A 19,016-nucleotide genomic window follows, 5' to 3' on the forward strand; every position below is an offset into this window, starting at 1 on the left:
CTCGGCACGGCAGAGCCCACCCAAACAGCCCCTGGCAAGGAATCAGGGGTCCATCTGCAGGCCAGAAGGACACTGCAAGCACAGACAGCAGCACCCTCAGCACCAGCAAGTCCACCCCACATGGACATGGATTGTCAGGGCTGGCAGAGCTCCCAGCAGACCAGGGCCCCACCGCACCAGAGCCCTTGAGAACATTCAGGGCACGTCTGGATCAAGACGAGGCCGCTCCTGATGGACACAGGGGCCTCTCGATCCACTCAGAATCTGACACCTAAGGGGGGAAATTGTCAAGAAGTTCTTTCATTATTCAGGGAATAAGTGGGAAAGATTGGCAGGTGTGTTTTATTCAACCACTATCAGTAGATGTGGAGGATGGGTTTGTGTCGCTGTTATTCCCTAGAGAACGGTGAATCACGACATAGATCCAGGATACAAGACATGACTAAAACAGAGCTGAGACCTCATTTAATTAATAGCTCATCTTTTATAGTGTAGTTTACAACAAAGAAATTACATGATTGGTTTATTCATTCACCACCTCTCAAGGTGATGAGCTGAGCAGTAAAACACCCATTTCCAAATATAATTCTCACAAGACTGGAAACAATTTTAGCGTTTTCACAACAACTAGCAGGTGTAAAAATAGTTTACATTCTTGCAAACTGTTGTCCATCCAGTTTGCATGACAATGAAGGCTTTCACAGAGAAGCTGTGAGAAGCTGGATTTCTCTGTTTCTCAGCTAAAGCATGAAAAAGGAAAACTTCACAAATGCTACAGAGCTTTAAAATTTCTCTGCTCCTGCCTTTTAGCATCCACAGGTTTGAAATGCATCAATTTCTGTTTGTTCCTAATTCTGATTGCAATTTACTGGAAAGGCATTTGGTGGCAAAAGTGGGAATGCAAATTCATATTGTCAAAGGAGATACAGAGGCTAATGCTGCTGGACCTTGGTGTCAAATGTCTGCGAAGGCCTCTGCTGAAGGGAACCCAGAAGTGTGGGCAGCCCCAGGAAAATAGGGAAAATCAGATATGGAGCCTCTCCAAATTCCTCTGGAGCATCCAGGACAAGTGGTGTCTAAAAGCAATACCCTGTTCCAAGGGAGGCAAGGAAGGGGTTACAGCCTCTTACTGAGTCCCTGCTGCTAAAGGCAGCGCTTCTGGAGCCAGGCATCTCTCCCTACAACACTCCTCTCCTGCCAGGCAAGAAACCCCATCACGGACACCAGAAGGAAAGCACAATTTTCAAGGCTTCAAAAGCAGATTAACTGAGCCTCCTGCCCTGGCCCTCCCAGACAGGGAAAAGCCATTTGAATTGCATGTGGATGTTAAACAGGGCCATGCCAAAGGAATTCCTGGGCTCAAATGTTTCACCCAGTGGCCAGAGAGTGGCCTCATTGTCTGCAGAATTGTGCAGTGTTGGTGATTAAGGACAGGCGTTCTGAAGATATCGTGTTGTACGGGACAGGTAAAACCCCTCCCCTCTACAGGTAATAGGTGAGCAGAAGGAAGTGACGTGCCAAACCCAGGTTATTTAACCCTATGTAATCCATGAATAAACGCCATTTTGCCGTCCACCACATTGGTGTCTGTGAGCTGATGGTCCGAACGACCTGAGCTGGTCGTCGTGCCGTTCCTGAACCAGGTCGCTACGCCTCCGAGAGGCAACAAGTGGTACCGAAACCCGGGATCCGGAATCGGAGTCAGAATTCGCCTGGACGGGTGAACGGCGGCCGGCGCGGCAGGACCAGCCCGGCGGGGAGGACGCTCCCGGACCAGCGAGGAGGATGGAAGCTCTCGCGAAGGTCGTATCTCAGATTCATAAGCAATGGGGTATCGATTGCAAACCGAAAGATTTTACACTCGCTGTTGCGAGGCTATTGGAAATTGGGGTCATAGACCGACCGGTGGATATCCTCCACCCAGAAGTATGGGACAGATGTACTAAGGCTCTAGCCGATGAAACAATGTCCTCGGGTTCGGGGAAATACCTTAAATTATGGGGAAAAGTCGTGCAGGCTTTGCGTAAGGCCCTGCAAGAGCAGGAGACCTGGAAAGCCGCACGGAACTGTTTGCTGGCCACACCGCGGTTGGGAGTTGGGGCGGCCACGCAAACTACAGATGAAAGCAGCCCTGCCGAGCGCACAGACTCGCAGGAGCAAGCACCCTCTCCACGGCCCCCCAGCCCAACCCTACCTACAGAGGGAAAGGAGCGGGCGCAGTCATTCTGGGGCGGGCTGGTGGAGGAGGCCAGGGGGGCTGCCATTAAAGCGGAGTCCGAAACGGCGTGGGCGAGACCCCCGCCCTATGCCCCGCAGAATGGCCCCGACCCCGGAGGGCATGGGGGGGCACACACGGGGCCGGAGGGAGCGGGGGAGGTGCGCCAGGTAACACAGACGGGGCCGGAGGGAGCGGGGGAGCTGCGCCAGGTAACACAGACACGGCTGGAGGGATCAAAGAAGGTCCGCTGGATGCCGCAGACGCGCGTGAACGAAAAAGGGGAGGGAATCCCGGAGGGGGAACCAAGGCCAACCAGAGCGCTCTCCCAGAAACGTGCCCTTATACAGCAAGAGCCTCCCTCAGCAGGAGGCGGGGCGAGCCCAGGGGGAAGGAGCGGCCCAATCCTAAGGGAAAGGGACGGGGTAGGAGCCCCGGGAAAAAGCTGAGCCTGGCAGTATCCAGTCAGTCGACTTCCGGCTCTGAGTCGGACTATAGCTGGAGCGAGTGGCTCGACGAGTGGTCCGTAACCGACTCCGACTCTGACAAAGATGATTTCAGAACAGATAAAAGCTATAACCACCGCGCTCCTACTCGGGCCAAGGGGAAATTTGAAAAAGAACGTACTCCGCTTACAGACTGGAGAAAGATAAAAACAGCCTGCGCTGAATGGGCCCCTTCAGCCACGCTAGCTTTCCCGGTCCGAGTAGGAGGGCAAGCTGGAAACCAGAGGACTTACTCACCGATAAATCCTAAAGATATACAAGCAATTGTTAAAGCAATTGCAGACAGAGGGATCAATTCAGCTATGGTTTCCACCCTTATTGACAGCGTTTTTGGAGGGGATGACCTGCTCCCATTTGACATTAAACAAACCTGCAGATTAATTTTTGATGGGGCAGGGATGATTGTTTTCAAACAAGAGTGGGAAGACAATTGCGCAAAGCAACTAGCCCTAGTAACTGGGGCAGACCACCCCCTCCACGGCTCCAGCCTGCAGCGGCTAATGGGCACGGACCCGACCATGATCACCCCCCAGGCGCAGGCCGAGGGCCTACGGGCTCATGAAGTCATGGTAACTACCCGTGCCGCTAGAGAAGCTATCCGCTCTGCTTCCAGAGTTATTGCTAGACCATCGCCATGGTCCACAATAAAGCAGAGCGAGAGCGAAAGTTTCACACAGTTTGTGGACCGCCTCCAGGCAGCCGTCCGCACTGCGATAATCAGTGTAATGCCATGCTTTAAGTGCGGCCAGGCAGGCCACGTTGTAATGAATTGCCCCCAATTAGAGCCTCCAGCAACAGCAGTTCCCCCACGCCAGACGCGACCTAGAGGGCCATGCTGGGCATGTGGGAAAAAGGGACATTTTGCCAGAGAATGCAGATCCAAGCTCCAGGGAAACAGGAGGGGGAGGGGGCATCCGGGCCGCACACAGCTCCCTCCCACTTGGGACATGAAGCGGCCCAGCTATGCCAATCCTCAATGGGCCGTGGAGCTCCCGCACCCACTGCCCCCCCGGGAAATGACCAATTCCACAGCTCAACCGATGGCTCAGTTAAACCTGTCTGCGCTCCAGGCACAGCAGGAACAACCCCCTGGGAGCGAGATCCCTGGGTGGCTTTGGCCATGAAAGTGGGCAGCCACCCACCGATAGTGTGGGGAGTTTGCTGTCTCCATAACAACCCAGGTGACTCTGCTATTCGTCTCCCCTTTTTGATTGATACGGGATCAGATGTTACCGTCGTCCCAGAAATGTACTGTCCTATACATTGGGAACTGGAGGAGGCCCCCATGGTGGGCGGAGTTGGGGGACTATCTCGGGCCCAAAAAAGCACCCAACTGATAGCGATAACGCTCTGCACCGAAAGAGGACCAGAGAAAACTATCACCCTTTTCCCATATGTTATGCCAAAATGTCCACCCTTGTTGGGGAGGGATGCCCTTGCCCTACTGAAAGTCAGGGTGACAAATTTATTCTAAGGGCCACTGCCGCATACCCACCGCTGCCCATCAAACTGGTATGGAAATCGGTCGACCCGGTGTGGATCGAGCAGTGGCCCTTGTCGAAGCCTCGAATGACCGCCCTTCTCGAGCTCGTTAGCTGCGAGCTACAGCGGAACCACATAGAGCCCTCCACAAGCCCATGGAACACCCTGGTTTTCGTAATACCCAAACGATCTGGCGAGGGCTTCCGCCTCCTGCATGACCTGCGGGAGGTGAACAAGAAAATCCAACCAATAGGTCCAGTCCAAACCTTGCTGCCCGTGAACTCGATGATACCAAAAGGGCAGCCCTGCGTGGTGCTTGACATTAAAGACTGTTTCTTTTCCATCCCCCTGCATGTTCCTTTTGGCTACTCAGCAGCACAAAATCTACACCAGTGCAGGTGGGACGCCCCCTGAAGAGGAGTTACTCTGAGTCAGATCACAGGCCAAGGCAAGTGCTTTGGCAATGCAGCCTTAGCAAAACGAATAGGCAATGTCTGTACTGAATTTGTCAAACTTGACAAAACGATCAAAAAGTGGGTGGTCCCATCCGTGTCAGGAATGTTTGTTTGCCAGCAATCCGGAATAAGCCCCTGTGTGCTTCTTGATAGATTCGATAGCTCTGCTGATTTTTGTGTCCAAGTTTGAATTGTTCCTAGAGTCCTGTATCACCAAGAAGAAGAAGTGTACCACCTTCTTGAAGAACCTAGCCGGCTCCACAAGAGAGAAGCAATAACAGGCATAACCATTGCAATGCTGCTCGGCCTTGGAGCCCCCGGCACGGCCACAGGTGTTTCAGCCCTCGTGACCCAACACCAGGGACTTTCTCAGCTGCAGATGACTATTGATGAGGACTTACAAAGAACTGAAAAATCCATCTCCTTTCTAGAGAAATCTGTCTCCTCGCTCTCAGAAGTTGTCCTGCAGAACAGGCGAGGACTGGACCTCCTGCTCATGCAGCAAGGAGGCCTGTGTGCCGCCTTGAAAGAGGAATGCTGCTTTTATGCAGACCACACCGGAGTCGTACGGGACTCAGTGACCGAACTTAAGGAAAGGCTAGCCCAGAGGAAAAGAGAAAGAGAAGCCCAACAAGGATGGTTCGAGTCATGGTTTAACCAGTCTCCATGGCTGACCACCCTTATTTCCACTCTAATAGGCCCCCTCACTATGTTACTCCTAACGTTGATTTTCGGGCCTTGCATACTAAACAAATTGGTGTCATTTGTTAAAAGCCAGTTAGAAAAGGTTAACATTCTATTTGTTGACCGCCAACAATTGCTCTAGAGCGCATCTATTTTGTGAATGTTATATCACTTTTTATAACTTGTTATGTAGGTTTTACTAGTTCTTGAAATTTTATACCATTTATACTTTGTATGTTTCTTAATCAATCATGAGGAGGGGGAAATGTGGGTAATTCAGGATGGGGGGGGAAATGTAGGTGATTAGGGACAGGCGTTCGGAAGATATCGCGCTGTACGGGACAGGTAAAACCCCTCCCCTCTACAGGTAATAGGTGAGCAGAAGGAAGTGACATGGCAAACCCAGGTTATTTAACCCTATGTAATCCATGAATAAATGCCATTTGCCGTCCACCACATTGGTGTCTGTGAGCTGATGGTCCGAATGACCTGAGCTGGTCGTCGTGCCGTTCCTGAACCAGGTCGCTACGCCTCCGAGAGGCAACAAACAGCTCTTCAAATTCCTTCATCTTTGTCAGTCCCAGATCTTTTGAGAGCAGACTGGGGAAGAGAGCACAACATCAGCATGTTGGTAATCAGACATGGCTTGTTGTCCATTTCTCCTTACTCAATTACAGCGGTAGATATTGGGAATAACCAGCTGTCCTGAGGAATTTTTCCTGCAGCAAGTTATTTTCCTATCATGGTCCATCTGTAATTTTATTACTTTATTACTTATTAAATGACTTATTACTTATTAAAACACCAACATACATACAGTACAGCACCTTGCAATTACTCCCCCTTATATTTATAAACCTCAAAGTCTTCCAGGTCTTAACAACGTCTTTCTTCTAGTCTTACTCTTTGGGTGCATCACAAGACTCCTACTCACAGCAGTAGAGAAAACCTTCTCGTTAAAGAGTACCAGCGGTACAAGATCTACCCAGGTAGCCGTAGCCGGGGCTACCAGAGAAACATCTTGCTGCGATGATACCCAAAGCACCCCAGTTTAAGGTTTAATTTTCCTTTATTTTTTTAAACAAAAACAGGGGAGATGTTGCCGTGCACCTTTCCCCCCGTACTTGGTCTGTTGCAGTTAATTTCATTGTCAATCAGTTTGTAGTTTCCCCTCCCCTTGCTGCATTGTATACGCCTTGCCTTAGCTGCCAGTCCTTGATGTACACCACCCCTTTCCCCTCCCCCTTCTAGAAAGTTCTTCTCCCCTCGAGACCCCCTTGGTCCCTTTGAATTTCTCCCCTCCCCTTGTTTTCCCTTATTGCCTAATTGTATGTCACTCCACCTGTGAACCCTCCCCTTCTCCTTCCCGACTGGCCCTGAGATTGTTGCCGCCCTTTGTCCAACCCCCCTTTAAAAAGCTGTGCAACCCCTTTCCCGGGGTCTTCGGTCCCTGGTCCCCCTGAGGACAACAAAGCCCTGGATACTATACTGGAGTCCCCTCCTTCCTTCTTGCCTCTGCCTGCGAGTGCAAACCATTCAGCACCCTGAGAGCTTTGCCTCTTGCGGCGAGACCAGCTTCATCTTGGTCTTCGGAGCGCATCAGACCCGTCACTGCGAGTGACCGGGCAGCTCCAGCAGCGACAGTTTTGTACTTGGAATCGCCATGCTTATGCTCCGTGGCAAAAGCACAAACCCAGAAGCAAGGCAGAAAAGGGTACTTGCTTTCAAGACATGCGAGATTAATAAAGAATTACAAATGACCAAAGAAAAAGGGGGGATTGAGAAACGGGTGATCAATACTTAACTCATGTAAGCACAGTTAACTATTGGGAGACAGCAAATGTTAATCACAAAACCTAAGAAGCAGGATTCGCCCTAATCTTGTCAAGATAAGAGGAACAAGAATCTGTTTGATACCAGTGCAGAAACTGCTGAGTCACCCCACAAAGGACTGCCCATGCTCCAGAAAGGTGAAAATTGCATTGTGATGAAGAGTACTGATCTTCGTTGGAAAGACCCCCGAGGAAGAAGAGGAGCCTTCTTCAGTGCGACCACCAGGACACACCACTCATGTGTGACACATATGCTAATGATATTAATGACTTCCAAGAACTGATTTGTATAACCACCCCTAGCCCGAAGAATGTGATGAATATTCGTGACTTTTACCCATAATATTGTGTTGTAGGAAGTGCCGTGTGTGTGTGTGTGTGTGTGTGTGTGTGTGTGTGTGTGTTTTTGGAGGAGAGATCCTCCGCGTATCCGGCGCTGAATAAAGCAAATACCCACTTCTCTGACTGTCTCTGAAGTGTCTCTTAGCCCAGTTTGGGCAATTCAGGATCCCAAAAAGCTGCCAGGGATCCCAAAATCTCCAAAATCCTGTCAGGGATCCCAAAAACCCCATCAGGAACACCCCCAAACCTGCTGGGAGAGGTCCTGCATGGTGGCCAAGACTGCAGACCTCAAAATCCTGAAAGGGACCCTAAAAACCCCATCAGGGATCCCCTGGCACAGGTCCCGCATGCAACCGCAAAAAAACCCAAAAATTCATGAGGGGGTCCCAAAAAACCCTCAGGAACACCCCAGGAACCCCAAAGCCTGGCTGTGACAGGTTCTGCATGGTGGCCAGAACTGCAGACCCCAAAATCCCATCAAGGACACCCCAAAATCCTGTCGGGGACCCCCTCCCGTGTTGGGGACAGTCCTGGGGTGTCCCCTCATCCCCTCCCGGTTTGTCCCTTGTCCCCCTCCCGTGCTGGGGACAATCCGGGGGTGTCTCCCCCATCCCCTCCCGGTGCATCCCGTGTCCCCTCCCGCCTTGGGGACATTTGGGGACACCCCCCTCACCCAGGAAGCCGCACGGCCACGGCCAGGCCGATGCCCGAGGAGCAGCGGTGACAGGAACAGTGCGCGCCAGGGGGGCGGCCATGGTTGTCACCCCCCCCCCGGGCAAAGGCTCTTAACGGGATCAGCGCTCACGTGGCACCGGGACCGGGATCAGGATCGGGATTGGGGTCAGGATCAGGGTCAGCCACCCTCGGGATCGGGACTGAGGTCAGGATTGGGGTCCGAACCTTGGTCAGGATCGGGGTCAGGATCAGGATCAGCCGCCCCTGGGATGGGGATTGGGGTCAGCCACCCCCGGGATCGGGATTGGGGCCAGGACTGGGGTCCGAACCGTGGTCAGGATCGGGATCAGCCGCCCCCACAATCGGGATCGGGGTCAGCCACTCCTGGGATCGGGATTAGGATGGGGGTCCGCGCCCCCATGATGGGAGGAGATTTGGGGGCATTCTTGGAGACAGCACAAAGTGTGGGGGGAGCTCGGGGGGCGGCCCCCTCTCCTGGGGACCCTAAATCCCTCCCTACCCACCCCAGGGGACTCTGGGGACCCCAAAACTTCCCCTCCTCGAGTGACCAGAGCGAGCTCTGCGCTCCGCGACCGGACACCGGACACCCCCCGAACCGGGCTCCGCGCTCCGGGACCGGACACCGGACACCCCCCGAACCGGGCTCCGCGCTCCGGGACCGGACACCGGACACCCCCCGAACCGGGCTCCGCGCTCTGGGACCGGACACCGGACACCCCCCGAACCGGGCTCCGCGCTCCGGGACCGGATACCGGACACCACGTCCAACAACTAAATGCGGACCGGCCTTCTTATTTGCATAACCCCGCCCACCAGAACGACAAACCACTGGGCAATGACAGCGCGATTTGCATGGCCACGCCCACGAGCACTGACACCACACCGAGCAGGGCCCACATATTTTACATAACCACGCCCACCTCCAGCAAACGCACGGCGGGAAACGTTCCGCTATTTCCATAGCCACGCCCATCCACGCCCACCAATCACACCGCGGTATTCTCCTTGCATTTTGCATAACCCCGCCCTCATCTTGGCCACGCCCAGCACCGGCTGCAGCCGCCGCCAGTCGCTGTCGCCTCCCAGTGCTCCCAGTAAGTGCCGTACTGGGAGGGATCGTGCTCCCAATTCCTTCCCGGTGCTCTCAGTATCGGTCCCAGTGCCGCGCGGGGCGGGGCCGCTTTGGGAACCCCCCCAGGGCACAGCGCGGCTGCTTTGGGGTGTCGGAACCTGCCCGGGCCGGGGCGGGAGCGGAGGGGCAGCGGGAGGAAGAGGAGGGAGGGAGGAGGAGGAGGAGGAAGAGGAGGAGCAGGAAAAGGAGGAGGAGGAAGAGGAGGAGCAGCAGCAGAAGCGCGCGGTTCCCCCGCCCGCCCGCTGAGGCCGCAGCTCCCCCGGCTCCGGCAGCATCGCCCCCCCGCATCCCGAGGTGAGCGGGGAGGGGGAGCTCGCCCCAAACCCATCGGGGGTCTCCGGGAGGGTTTTTTGCGGGGCAGGCGATGTTCGGAGCTTGCAGGACCCCAAAGCTGAGCCGCAAATGCCCCTTGGGGGGGGTGTTGGGGCGATATCGGTTTTGGGGATCCCCGGGAGAGGCGGGGGGGAACGCGGGAGCCCCGGAGTAGGGAGAGCGGAGAGGGGCGATTCCGGAGCCGGGGGACCCCCTGCAGCCTGGAGGGGTCGGGGAGGCTGGAGATGAGTGGGGTCCGGGCCCCTCGGCACTGAAAGGAGCGGCGACTTCTCGAGCTGGGCTCGGGCAGCGGAACCACCAAACCCAGGGCGCTCAGGCCTTGTTTTCCCTCAGAGCAGGATTTCCCATTGCCAACCCGTGGCCGGATGGAGGAGGAGGAGGCCGCGAAGAAGAGGAAGATGCCCCGGGAGCCCCAGGCAGGTGAGGAGGAAGTCACTGCCCCTTTCCCCCTCTCTCCTGCTCCATCTCCCAGCTCAGCATCACCCCGGCTGCAGGACAACCCCACTGCCGACACCGTCCTGCCGGGGATAGACTGGGGGGGATCTCCTTCCCCTTCCCTGTGGCACGGAGGCAAATCCCATCCTCTCCTTGTCCTTCCTCCCCCAGACAGGGAGCTGAGCACGGAGCCCAGAGAGGACAAATCCCTGTGGCAGAACCTGGTGGGAGAGGCCGTTTTGAGTGGCTCCACGGGGCAGGAATCTAAGGGGGAGGAAAAGCCCCAGAGATGCTGCACGAGGAAGGGCTGCAAACACAGCCCAAGGAGGTCCAAGGAGGAAGGTGGCCGGAGATCCAGCCAGAGCTTGGAGCTGGGGGTCCATGAACAGCTTCACAATGGGGACAAGCCCCACAAGTGCTCAAAATGTGGGAAGGGCTTCAGGTGGAACTCCAGACTGATTTTCCACCAGAGAATCCACACAGGGGAGAGGCCCTACGAGTGTGGGGAGTGTGGGAAGAGCTTCAGAGACAGGTCCAGTCTGATCAGCCACTGGAAAATCCACACTGGGGAACGGCCCTATGAGTATGGAGAGTGTGGGCAGAGCTTCAGCCAGCGCTCCAACCTGATTGTCCACCAGAGAAGCCACACTGGGGAGAGGCCCTACGAGTGTGGGGAGTGTGGGAAGAGCTTTGGCTGGAGATCCAGCCTGTGGGCAGACCAGCGGACGCACACAGGGGAGAGGCCCTACGAGTGTGGGGAGTGTGGGAAGAGGTTTCCAAGGAGCTGCAGTCTCCTCAAACATGAGCAGAGTCACATGGATGAGAGGCCCTTCCGCTGCCCCGACTGCGGGAAGGGCTTCCAGCGCAACTACACCCTCATCATCCACCGGCGCATCCACACCGGGGAGAGGCCCTACGAGTGTCCCCAGTGTGGGCAGAGCTTCTCCCAGAGCTCTGCCTTGACCCAACACCAACGGAGGCACCGCTAAGGGAAGCCCTGCGAGTGCCCCGAGTGCGGGAAGAGCTTCGTGCTCTGCTCCAGCTCCATCCCCCGTGGGAGGATCGGCGTTGGATGATCCCCAATGACCCCCGTTGGGCAGAGCCCCAGAGATCCGTGGTGCTGGTGATCCGTGTTGGAAAGACACCAGGCTGGGGGGCTCCGCCTCTTCCTGGCTCTCAGTGGCCTTGATTTTCTTTTCATTTCTCTTTGTCCTTTCGAAACACCCAAACCCGAGGTAAAAATAAAGATGTTGAACTAAGACATGGATGGGGACGTGGGGGGATCTTCCAGGGGATATGGGGGATGCTGGCTTCAAGGGAGCTGAGGGTTCCTGGTGATTCATTAAATCTCGATATCCATGGACAAAGACCCTCTAACTAATTAAAGTTAGAAAGTGGTGTGTTTATTCAGGCACAAGTGGGGGGGCATGGGAGTAGCTTCCTAAAGACATGCCAGCCAAGTACAAGGTTTCTCGTTCTCTATTTATTACTCAAAGTTTTACATCTTCTGCATATGTATGACCCCAGCACCTCCCATCCTCTGCTTTGTATTAAAATGAGATCATTGGTCTTTCACGCATGCGCAGTTTCTCTCTTGAATTGAGTCAGTGGTCCTGAAAGAGGAAGTCAGGAATGTCTTCCTCACAATGGCCTTTTTACCTCCTTGCTGTGGGCAGGCCTTCATGACCTCTTGGCGCAGCCCAAGATCTCCTACTTTTGATTCATTATTACGAAACCCAGGTGCTGTTCTTGGTTCTATTAGTTTCAATTTCTTTTGATGACAGTTCATTCACTTTGTTTCCTTCTATAAACAAAACTTAAAAATATAATGGCAAATAATACATCACTTAGCTCTAGCTTAGGCATCTACTAAGCATTAAGTTATCTTTTGTTTTTCTACTTTGTGTCTTAATCAATACAAATTTCTTCTAACTCTTAGCTAAAATTTTAACTTTTTAGAACCTTGACTCACTTAAACACCTAAGAAAGCACTATTTCTCCCAGGTTTGCTATAGCATATGCGCAGGGGCACGCACACAGACAGAAACAGTCAGTGCAAGCAAGGTTCCTGTGAAAAATTCCCCTCAGAGTCAGTGAAATCCTCATTATGGAAGGAAGCTTTTTCCTGTCCTGCTGGGCACAGGATCAGGCCTCGAGGAGTGAGGGTATCGGCCCAGGACACATCGTGGTTCGGCGATCTCCAGGTATAGCAAACCTGAGGGTTTGCTGGCTCTGAGAGGCCCCCTCAGAGGGAGATTGCTGGTCCCAGCCCACGGTGGCCCAGGAGAGCTCAAAGGGTCTCCTTTTGGGCTGCTGTTGAGAGGGTCCCAAGAGAGTGGGCTTCAGTCATAATGATGTTTCATCCCGGCCACAGTTTGGGTCGGCACTTTCTCTGAAAGTGGGAGAACAGGAATGCTATGCCATTCGGGCAAGAGGAACCTTTTCCAGGGCTGGTCATAAGGAAAGCAGGAGCTCCTCAGCAATTCCTGGGAGCAGACAGTATTTCTGACAAGCTCAGAAAGAGCTGAGCCCAGGTGCTGTTTTCAAGGCCAAGGCCTAACAAGCATTTCTCAGATCACACTGCAGCCTGGAAAGGAGGAGAGGGGAATGCACCAGCACACTGGGATCCCAGGGATGTCCATGGCCTGGGGGGACGTGGAACAATGCCAGGCACCCACCAAAGCCACTCTGTCGCTGCCCCCTGCAGCTGCACAGAGGAGAGAAAATTTAACCAAGGGTTCCTGGGATGGGATAAGACTGGGAGAGATCCCTCAGCAAACACCAGCACGGGCACAACAGAGCCAGCCTGGGCACAGGGAGGGAATTTATTACCAAGCAAATCCCAGCAGCACAAGGAGAAGGCAAAGAAATCTCTCCAACACCTTCCCCCCACCCAGCGGGGATCACCCGGAACGGGGGTCACCAGGGCTCTGCCCCACGGGGGTCACTGGGGATCATCCAACGCCGATCCTCCCACGGGGGATGGAGCTGGAGCAGAGCACGAAGCTCTTCCCGCACTCGGGGCACTCGCAGGGCTTCCCTTAGCGGTGCCTCCGTTGGTGTTGGGTCAAGGCAGAGCTCCTGGAGAAGCTCTTCCCGGACTCGGGACACTCGTAGGGCCTCTCCCCAGTGTGGATGCACTGGTGGATGATGAGGGTGCAATTTTGCTTGAAGCCCTTCCTGCAGTCAGGACAGCGGAAGGGCCTCTCTTCTGTGTGAATCCACTGATGTACGAGGAGATTGAAGGTGGTCTGAAATCTCTTCCCACACTCCCCACACTCGTAGGGCCTCTCCCCGGTGTGGGGACGCTGGTGCTCTCTCAGGGCAGAGCTCCAGCTGAAGCTCTTCCCACATTCTAAGCAGTCATAGGGCCTCTCCCTGGTGTGGATCACCTGGTGCTGGATCAGGTGGGAGCTCTGCCCAAAGCTCTTCCCACATTCCCCACAACCATAGGGCTTTTCCCCAGTGTGGATCCTCTGGTGTTCCCTCAGCCTGAAGTTCCATCTGAAGCCCTTCCCACATTCCAAGCACTTGTGGGGCTTCTCCCCACCCTGAGGCTTCTCCCCCAGCTCCAAGCTCCCCCTGGATCTCCGTCTGCCTTCCCAACACAGGGGGCCTCTTTCCTCCTTGGATCTCTGGGGGCTGTGTTTGCAGCCCCTCCTCGTGCAGCATCTCTGGGGCTTTTCCTCCTCCTCCATCCAGCCACACCTTGGGAATGACAAATCCTGGTTTGGGGGGAGAAACAAGGGGTGAGTGCAGTGGCTTGGGGGTTCCTTCTGCCCTTGTCCATCTCCAGAAGTCTCTGGGCATCTTGTGTCGATGAAAAACTCCAAGATAATAAAATCCAGCCAAAAAAACCCCAAACACGAAGACATGGCCCCAAAGCTCCAAAAATCTCAATATCCAGGAAAAAGCCCTTCCAAAATATGAAGGTTCTACCCCCCACAATAACCAAACCACCAACATTTAGCTCAACAAACCTCAGAAACACCAAGGTTCACTCCTCCCCTCCAAAAATCGAGGTTCAGCCCAAATAATGCAGATTCAAACCAAAAACTCCAAGATTCAGCAAAAACTACCCTCCCCGGAGTTCCCTCTCTGTTTTCGGCACTTTGGGCTGCGGGTCATTTTCCCTCTCTTGGCTTCTGGGGTCCTATGTAATTTGAGGTTCCCCCCTATCCAGTGTTCCTGCCTTCTCTGGGCTATGAGGGGTCTGGGGAATCCCAGGGGTCCCCCCTTTCCAGGCTCCCCACTTCGGTGTCCAAGGGGTCCCTGGTTCCCCTGCTCTCCATCCTCCCCCTCCCTTCAGGCTGCCCAGGGTCCCCCAGCTGCAGGATCGCCCCTCTCTGTTCTTCCCACTCCGTCACTCTCGGGCTTCCCCCAAACCTGGATCTCCCAGGCAGTCCCCGAAACCGGTGTCCCTGAAACCGGTGTCCCACTCACTCTGCACTGTCACCGGGTGATCGCCACGTGGTACCAGAGCCTGACCCAGGGAGACCAACCCACACGTGGGGGGAGACCCCGCATCCCCCCACCCACGGCCGGGGCTCTGCTGTGAGCCACCAGCGGGAACCCCCCCAAAAATCCCTCCCAGGGACCACCCAAGATATTTGGGGCAAGCTTCCCCTCCCCGGTCCCCTGCAGAATGCAGGGGGGGCGATGATCCCTGGGCAGGGGGGCTGCAGATACGGGGAGGGATGGACGCACGTGCTGCCTCCTCTTCCTCCTCCTGTTCCTGCTCCTGCTCCTCCTCTATCCCTCCTCTTCCTCCCACTCCTCCTGCACTTCCTCCTTCTGCTCTTCCTCCTGTCCGTTCTCCCCCTTCTCCTTCATCCCTCCTCCTCCACCCCTGCTCCTCCTCCCCCCAGGCCCAGTGCCCACCCTTGGCCCCCTCCCCCCAAACCCATCGCATCCCATGGGAGGAGCAGGGATGGAGCTGGGGCCGGTCGGGCTGGGGCAGCGCTGGGCTCTTGGCTGCTCCCAGCTGCTGTGGGGGAGGCCAGGAAGGGGAAAAGTGGGAAGATGGTTGTGTGGAGAAAAAAGTTTGGGGCTTGTGGTCACACTAGCTGGGGACTTGGACCCCTTTGGTCTCACCGTGGGATCCTGGAGATTTTGGAGGGGGGAATACAGTGATGGGTGGGGGATCCCAAGGGATTTTGGGGACAGGGTGAGGGGTTGTGGGAGCCACTTGCTGGGGGGGAGTCAGGCCACAGCCCCCTGGGCTGGACTCCTGGTTTGGGCATTCCAGCTCCCGTTTTCTGCTCTCTTCCTCCCTTTTTCCCACCTCTCTCAATATTTTCCCATCGTCCTCACCACATCCCTGAGGCACCCACATTCACCCGAGTCCCAGTGGCCCCAGACACGTGAGCTCCCAGCACCACCAGTACCACCGGTACGGCCCCAGCTGCCAGCACACGCCCCATGGCCAGCGCCGGTCAAGTGCTGCCAGCCCCAAAGCAGCCAGGCTGTGCTGTGGAGGGGTCCCCATGGCCCTGCCCCACGCAGCAGTGGGAGCACCAGTCTGGACCAGTGCAGAGCATGGGTGGGCAGCATCAGAACCCATGAAAGTGGGTCCAGCACAAGCCATTTAGAACCCTGAAAAGTGGTGGAAAGCATCAGGATCCTCCCAAAAAAGGCCTCACCTCCGCCTCCTAAAATGACCGGGAAATCTCCCAAAGGAGTTTACAACCCCCAAAACTGGTGGAAAGCAGCAGGATCTACCCTAAAATGGGCTCCCCATGTCCTTCCCTCTGGAGCCGCACTCCAAGTGCAAGAGCCAGGTGTGTCCCCCTTCCCAGTAACAAATCCCTCAGGATTGGAGGGTGCCCCAAAACCTCCTCAGGAACCGGATCCCCCAAACGTCCTCATCCCAACATCTGTCTCATTCCAGATCCCATTCCAGCCACCCTCCCTCTCCCAAATACAGCCCCATTCTTAGGGGGCCAGAGCTGCTTCAGGAGGCACTGGTGAGTGCAGGGGATCCTTTATCCCCCTCGTGCCGCTCCAAGGTCCCGAGGGCAAAGCCCTGGTTTCTAGGGCTGTGCCCGCTCCTCAAATCTCTCGGATTTAATACCCAAGTGTGGCAGGGACACGGCCCCGGGAGCTGCGCTAGTGCCCAGCGGTGCCTGGGAGGATCTGAGGGGAGGGGAGTTCATAAGGACTCCCCCCGCACCCATTGCTTGCGCACGAAAAGCTTTTTTAGTGTATGGCAGCGACTTTTCGTGGTTTCTGGGCTCGGCGGGGCCGAGGCGGCGGCAGCGGGAGCCGCGGGGCCCGGCCCGTGGGGGCGGGCGGGGGTGAAAAGTGCGCGGCGACCCCAGCGCGGTGCCCGAGGGCTGAGCGGAGCTGGTTGGGAACAACCCCCGGAACCCCCCGGTGCCCGAGGGCTGAGCGGAGCTGGTGGGGAACAACCCCCGGAACCCCCCCGGTGCCCGAGGGCTGAGCGGAGCTGGTGGGGAACAACCCCCGGAACCCCCCGGTGCCCAGGGCTGAGCGGAGCTGGTCGGGAACCCCCCGCTCGTCTCCGCCGCTCCAAGCCGCTTTCCCGGCTCCGGCTGCCGCCGCCGCCCGGCCCCGGCGCGGTCCCGCGGGGTCGCCGCTCGAGGCGCAGCTGGAGGGGCTCGATCCGGGCCGCGCCCCGCCCGTCCCTCGCTGCGCCTCCTTCAGGGACTCGGGGCGGCCGAGAACCCTCGGGGCGGCTCCAGGAGACCCCAGAACTCCCCCCGGCTGCGGCTCTTTCGGTGACACGGGGCGGCCGAGAGCCCCCGGTGCTGCCCCGACGGTCCCTCGGTGCGACTCTTTCAGTCACGGGCAGCGGCCACTCCCGGTGCGGGGTTTTTGTTACTTTTTTATTCTGTTCTCTAGAGTTTAGTCCATTCCCACCTCCCATCCCAAGCCCCTCCACCTCCGGTGGCTTTTTCACCACCGTCACCTCTCGCCGCTCTCTCGGGGCAGCTCTTCAGTGACTCGGGGCTGCGGAGATCCCCGGGTGAGGCTCTTTCATTGCATTTTATTCTATTCTCTATTGTTTTTTCTATTCTCACCTCTCACCCTCCTCGGCGCTGCCCTTCTGGCCACACCCGACAGCGCCCGTCCCGCCGTGCGGCTCTTCAGTGACAGCGGGCGCCGCGGACATCCCGGTGCAGTTTTTTATTCTATTTTACTCCATTCTCTGGATTTTATTCTACTCACCCTCCGCCCGTCCCTCGGTGCAGCTCCTTCAGACGCAGGCGGGGGAGACGCCTCTCGGTGCGGCTCTTTGATTGTATTTTATTCTCTTCTCTGTATTTCCTTTCGTTCCCAGCTCGCCCGTCCCGCGGAGCGACTCCTTCAGGGACCCGGCGCGGCACAAACCCCTCGGGGCGGCTCCAACAGAGCCCCGCCCGCCGCCGCTCCCCGAGGCCTCCCCGCTGCTCCCCGGCCATCGGACGCCGCAGGCTGACCCGGCCCTTCCTCTTCTTCTTCTTCTTCTTCTTCCTCTTCCTCCTCCTCCTGCCGGGATTCAGCCCCCGCCGCCGCCCGGCTCCTTCTGCCGCTCCTGCCCGGCACGAAGCGGCGCTGCCGCTGACGGGGCCGGAGCGCGGCTGCCCCGCGACTGCCCCGCGCCTCAGGGCCGGGCCGGGGAGTGACCGCACGGCTGCGGAGGGACCCCCGCTGGACACGGCAAGGATTCCTGTCCCTCAGGGGGAAGCACGGACTCACCGAAACTCCCATCCCTTCTCCGTGCGCCGCTGGCCAGAGGAGGGAGGGAAACGGGGATTGCGCTGGAGTTTTACATTCAATCCTTACAAAGCAGAGTCACAGACGGAGCTCCGCATTCAGCTTCAAACGAGGGAATCCAACGGGAGCGCTGGCGCTTCTGTAACCTCAAGCTGTTCCTTGATACTCGACACTTTAGTTCTGGCCATAGGAAGCGCTTCAGCAGCAACGTCTCTCCCAGCCACTGGTTTCTGGCTCAGACCCAGCTCGGAGCTTGGACAAGAAACCCAAAGTCCCAGGAGAAGAAGCTCTGCTGTTACTTTCTTTTTTCAGAGTTCTTTTTATTATATTTTAGATATCATCTATATTTTACTGGATTTTTTTCTTTTTCTAAAATCTCGTGTTTATTCTCTCTTTGCCCCCTCCAGCCCTTGTCCCCGTCCCGGAGGTTTGTGGGGCGCTGCTGTCCCTCAGCCCTTCCTGCCCCGGCACCCGCGGCCGCTCCGGTGCCCTCAGGCCCCGGCTCGAAGCGAAACCACAAAACCCTCTGGAAAGAAAGCTGGTCTGGGGGAAAACCCTGCAGGGGAGATTGAATCCCACAGACAGTGATTGCTGGGAGTTGGAGATTCCAAACGCTCCAAGGGGCCCCGAGGGAACCGCGCTGCGGCCTCGGGGCCTCCCTGGGGCACCGAGGGGATCCCCCCGAGCAGAGCGACTCTTCCCGCCCCACAAAATCCGCAGCTTTGGGTCAGCTGAGGAAAAGAGCTGGCAAAAGGGGCTGGAAAGGGGCTGGAGCCCGAGGGGACCCCTCAGCCATGGCCCGGAGCAGCTGCAGGAAAATGCCCCGGAAACCAAGGAAATCGATGGAAGTAATGAGGAATTTTGGAACTCTTCCCGCTGCTGTTTCCAGAAGGTCCCGGCCGGGTCCTGCCGGGAGGAGCCGGAGGTGGGGAGGGGCCTCAGGGCTTAACTGGGGAGAAAAGTTGAATTGGGGCAAAGAAACTTTAATGGTGGAGAGAAAATGTGAATGGAGGGGATTTGAATGGGAGGGGATGATTTGAACTGGGCAGAGAAAATGAAGTGGGGGAGGAGCCCCCCAGCCCTCGGCTGTGCCCCGAAGGTGCTGCCAGCGGTTCCCCTGCTCCCACCCCCCGGGCTGGGGGCGTGGAGCTGCCGCTGCTCCCCAGGAATGCCACGGGATAAAAA

At 56.5% G+C, this 19,016-nt stretch overlaps 1 protein-coding gene across 1 annotated transcript in view; it reads left to right on the plus strand.

The window, feature by feature from the left end:
• LOC138102424 (uncharacterized) overlaps positions 1-19,016 on the plus strand; it is a gene marked incomplete at both ends in the record, with an annotated part of 102,109 nt that overhangs the window by 54,418 nt on the left and 28,675 nt on the right. Inside the window, one exon of the mRNA XM_069000135.1 lies at positions 10,331-10,884. Within this exon, the coding sequence (XP_068856236.1) occupies positions 10,331-10,884 (554 nt within the window). The remainder of the gene's footprint in view (positions 1-10,330; positions 10,885-19,016) is intronic.

The sequence above is a fragment of the Aphelocoma coerulescens genome, unplaced genomic scaffold (assembly GCF_041296385.1).
Source record: "Aphelocoma coerulescens isolate FSJ_1873_10779 unplaced genomic scaffold, UR_Acoe_1.0 HiC_scaffold_75, whole genome shotgun sequence".
NCBI lineage: Eukaryota > Metazoa > Chordata > Aves > Passeriformes > Corvidae > Aphelocoma > Aphelocoma coerulescens.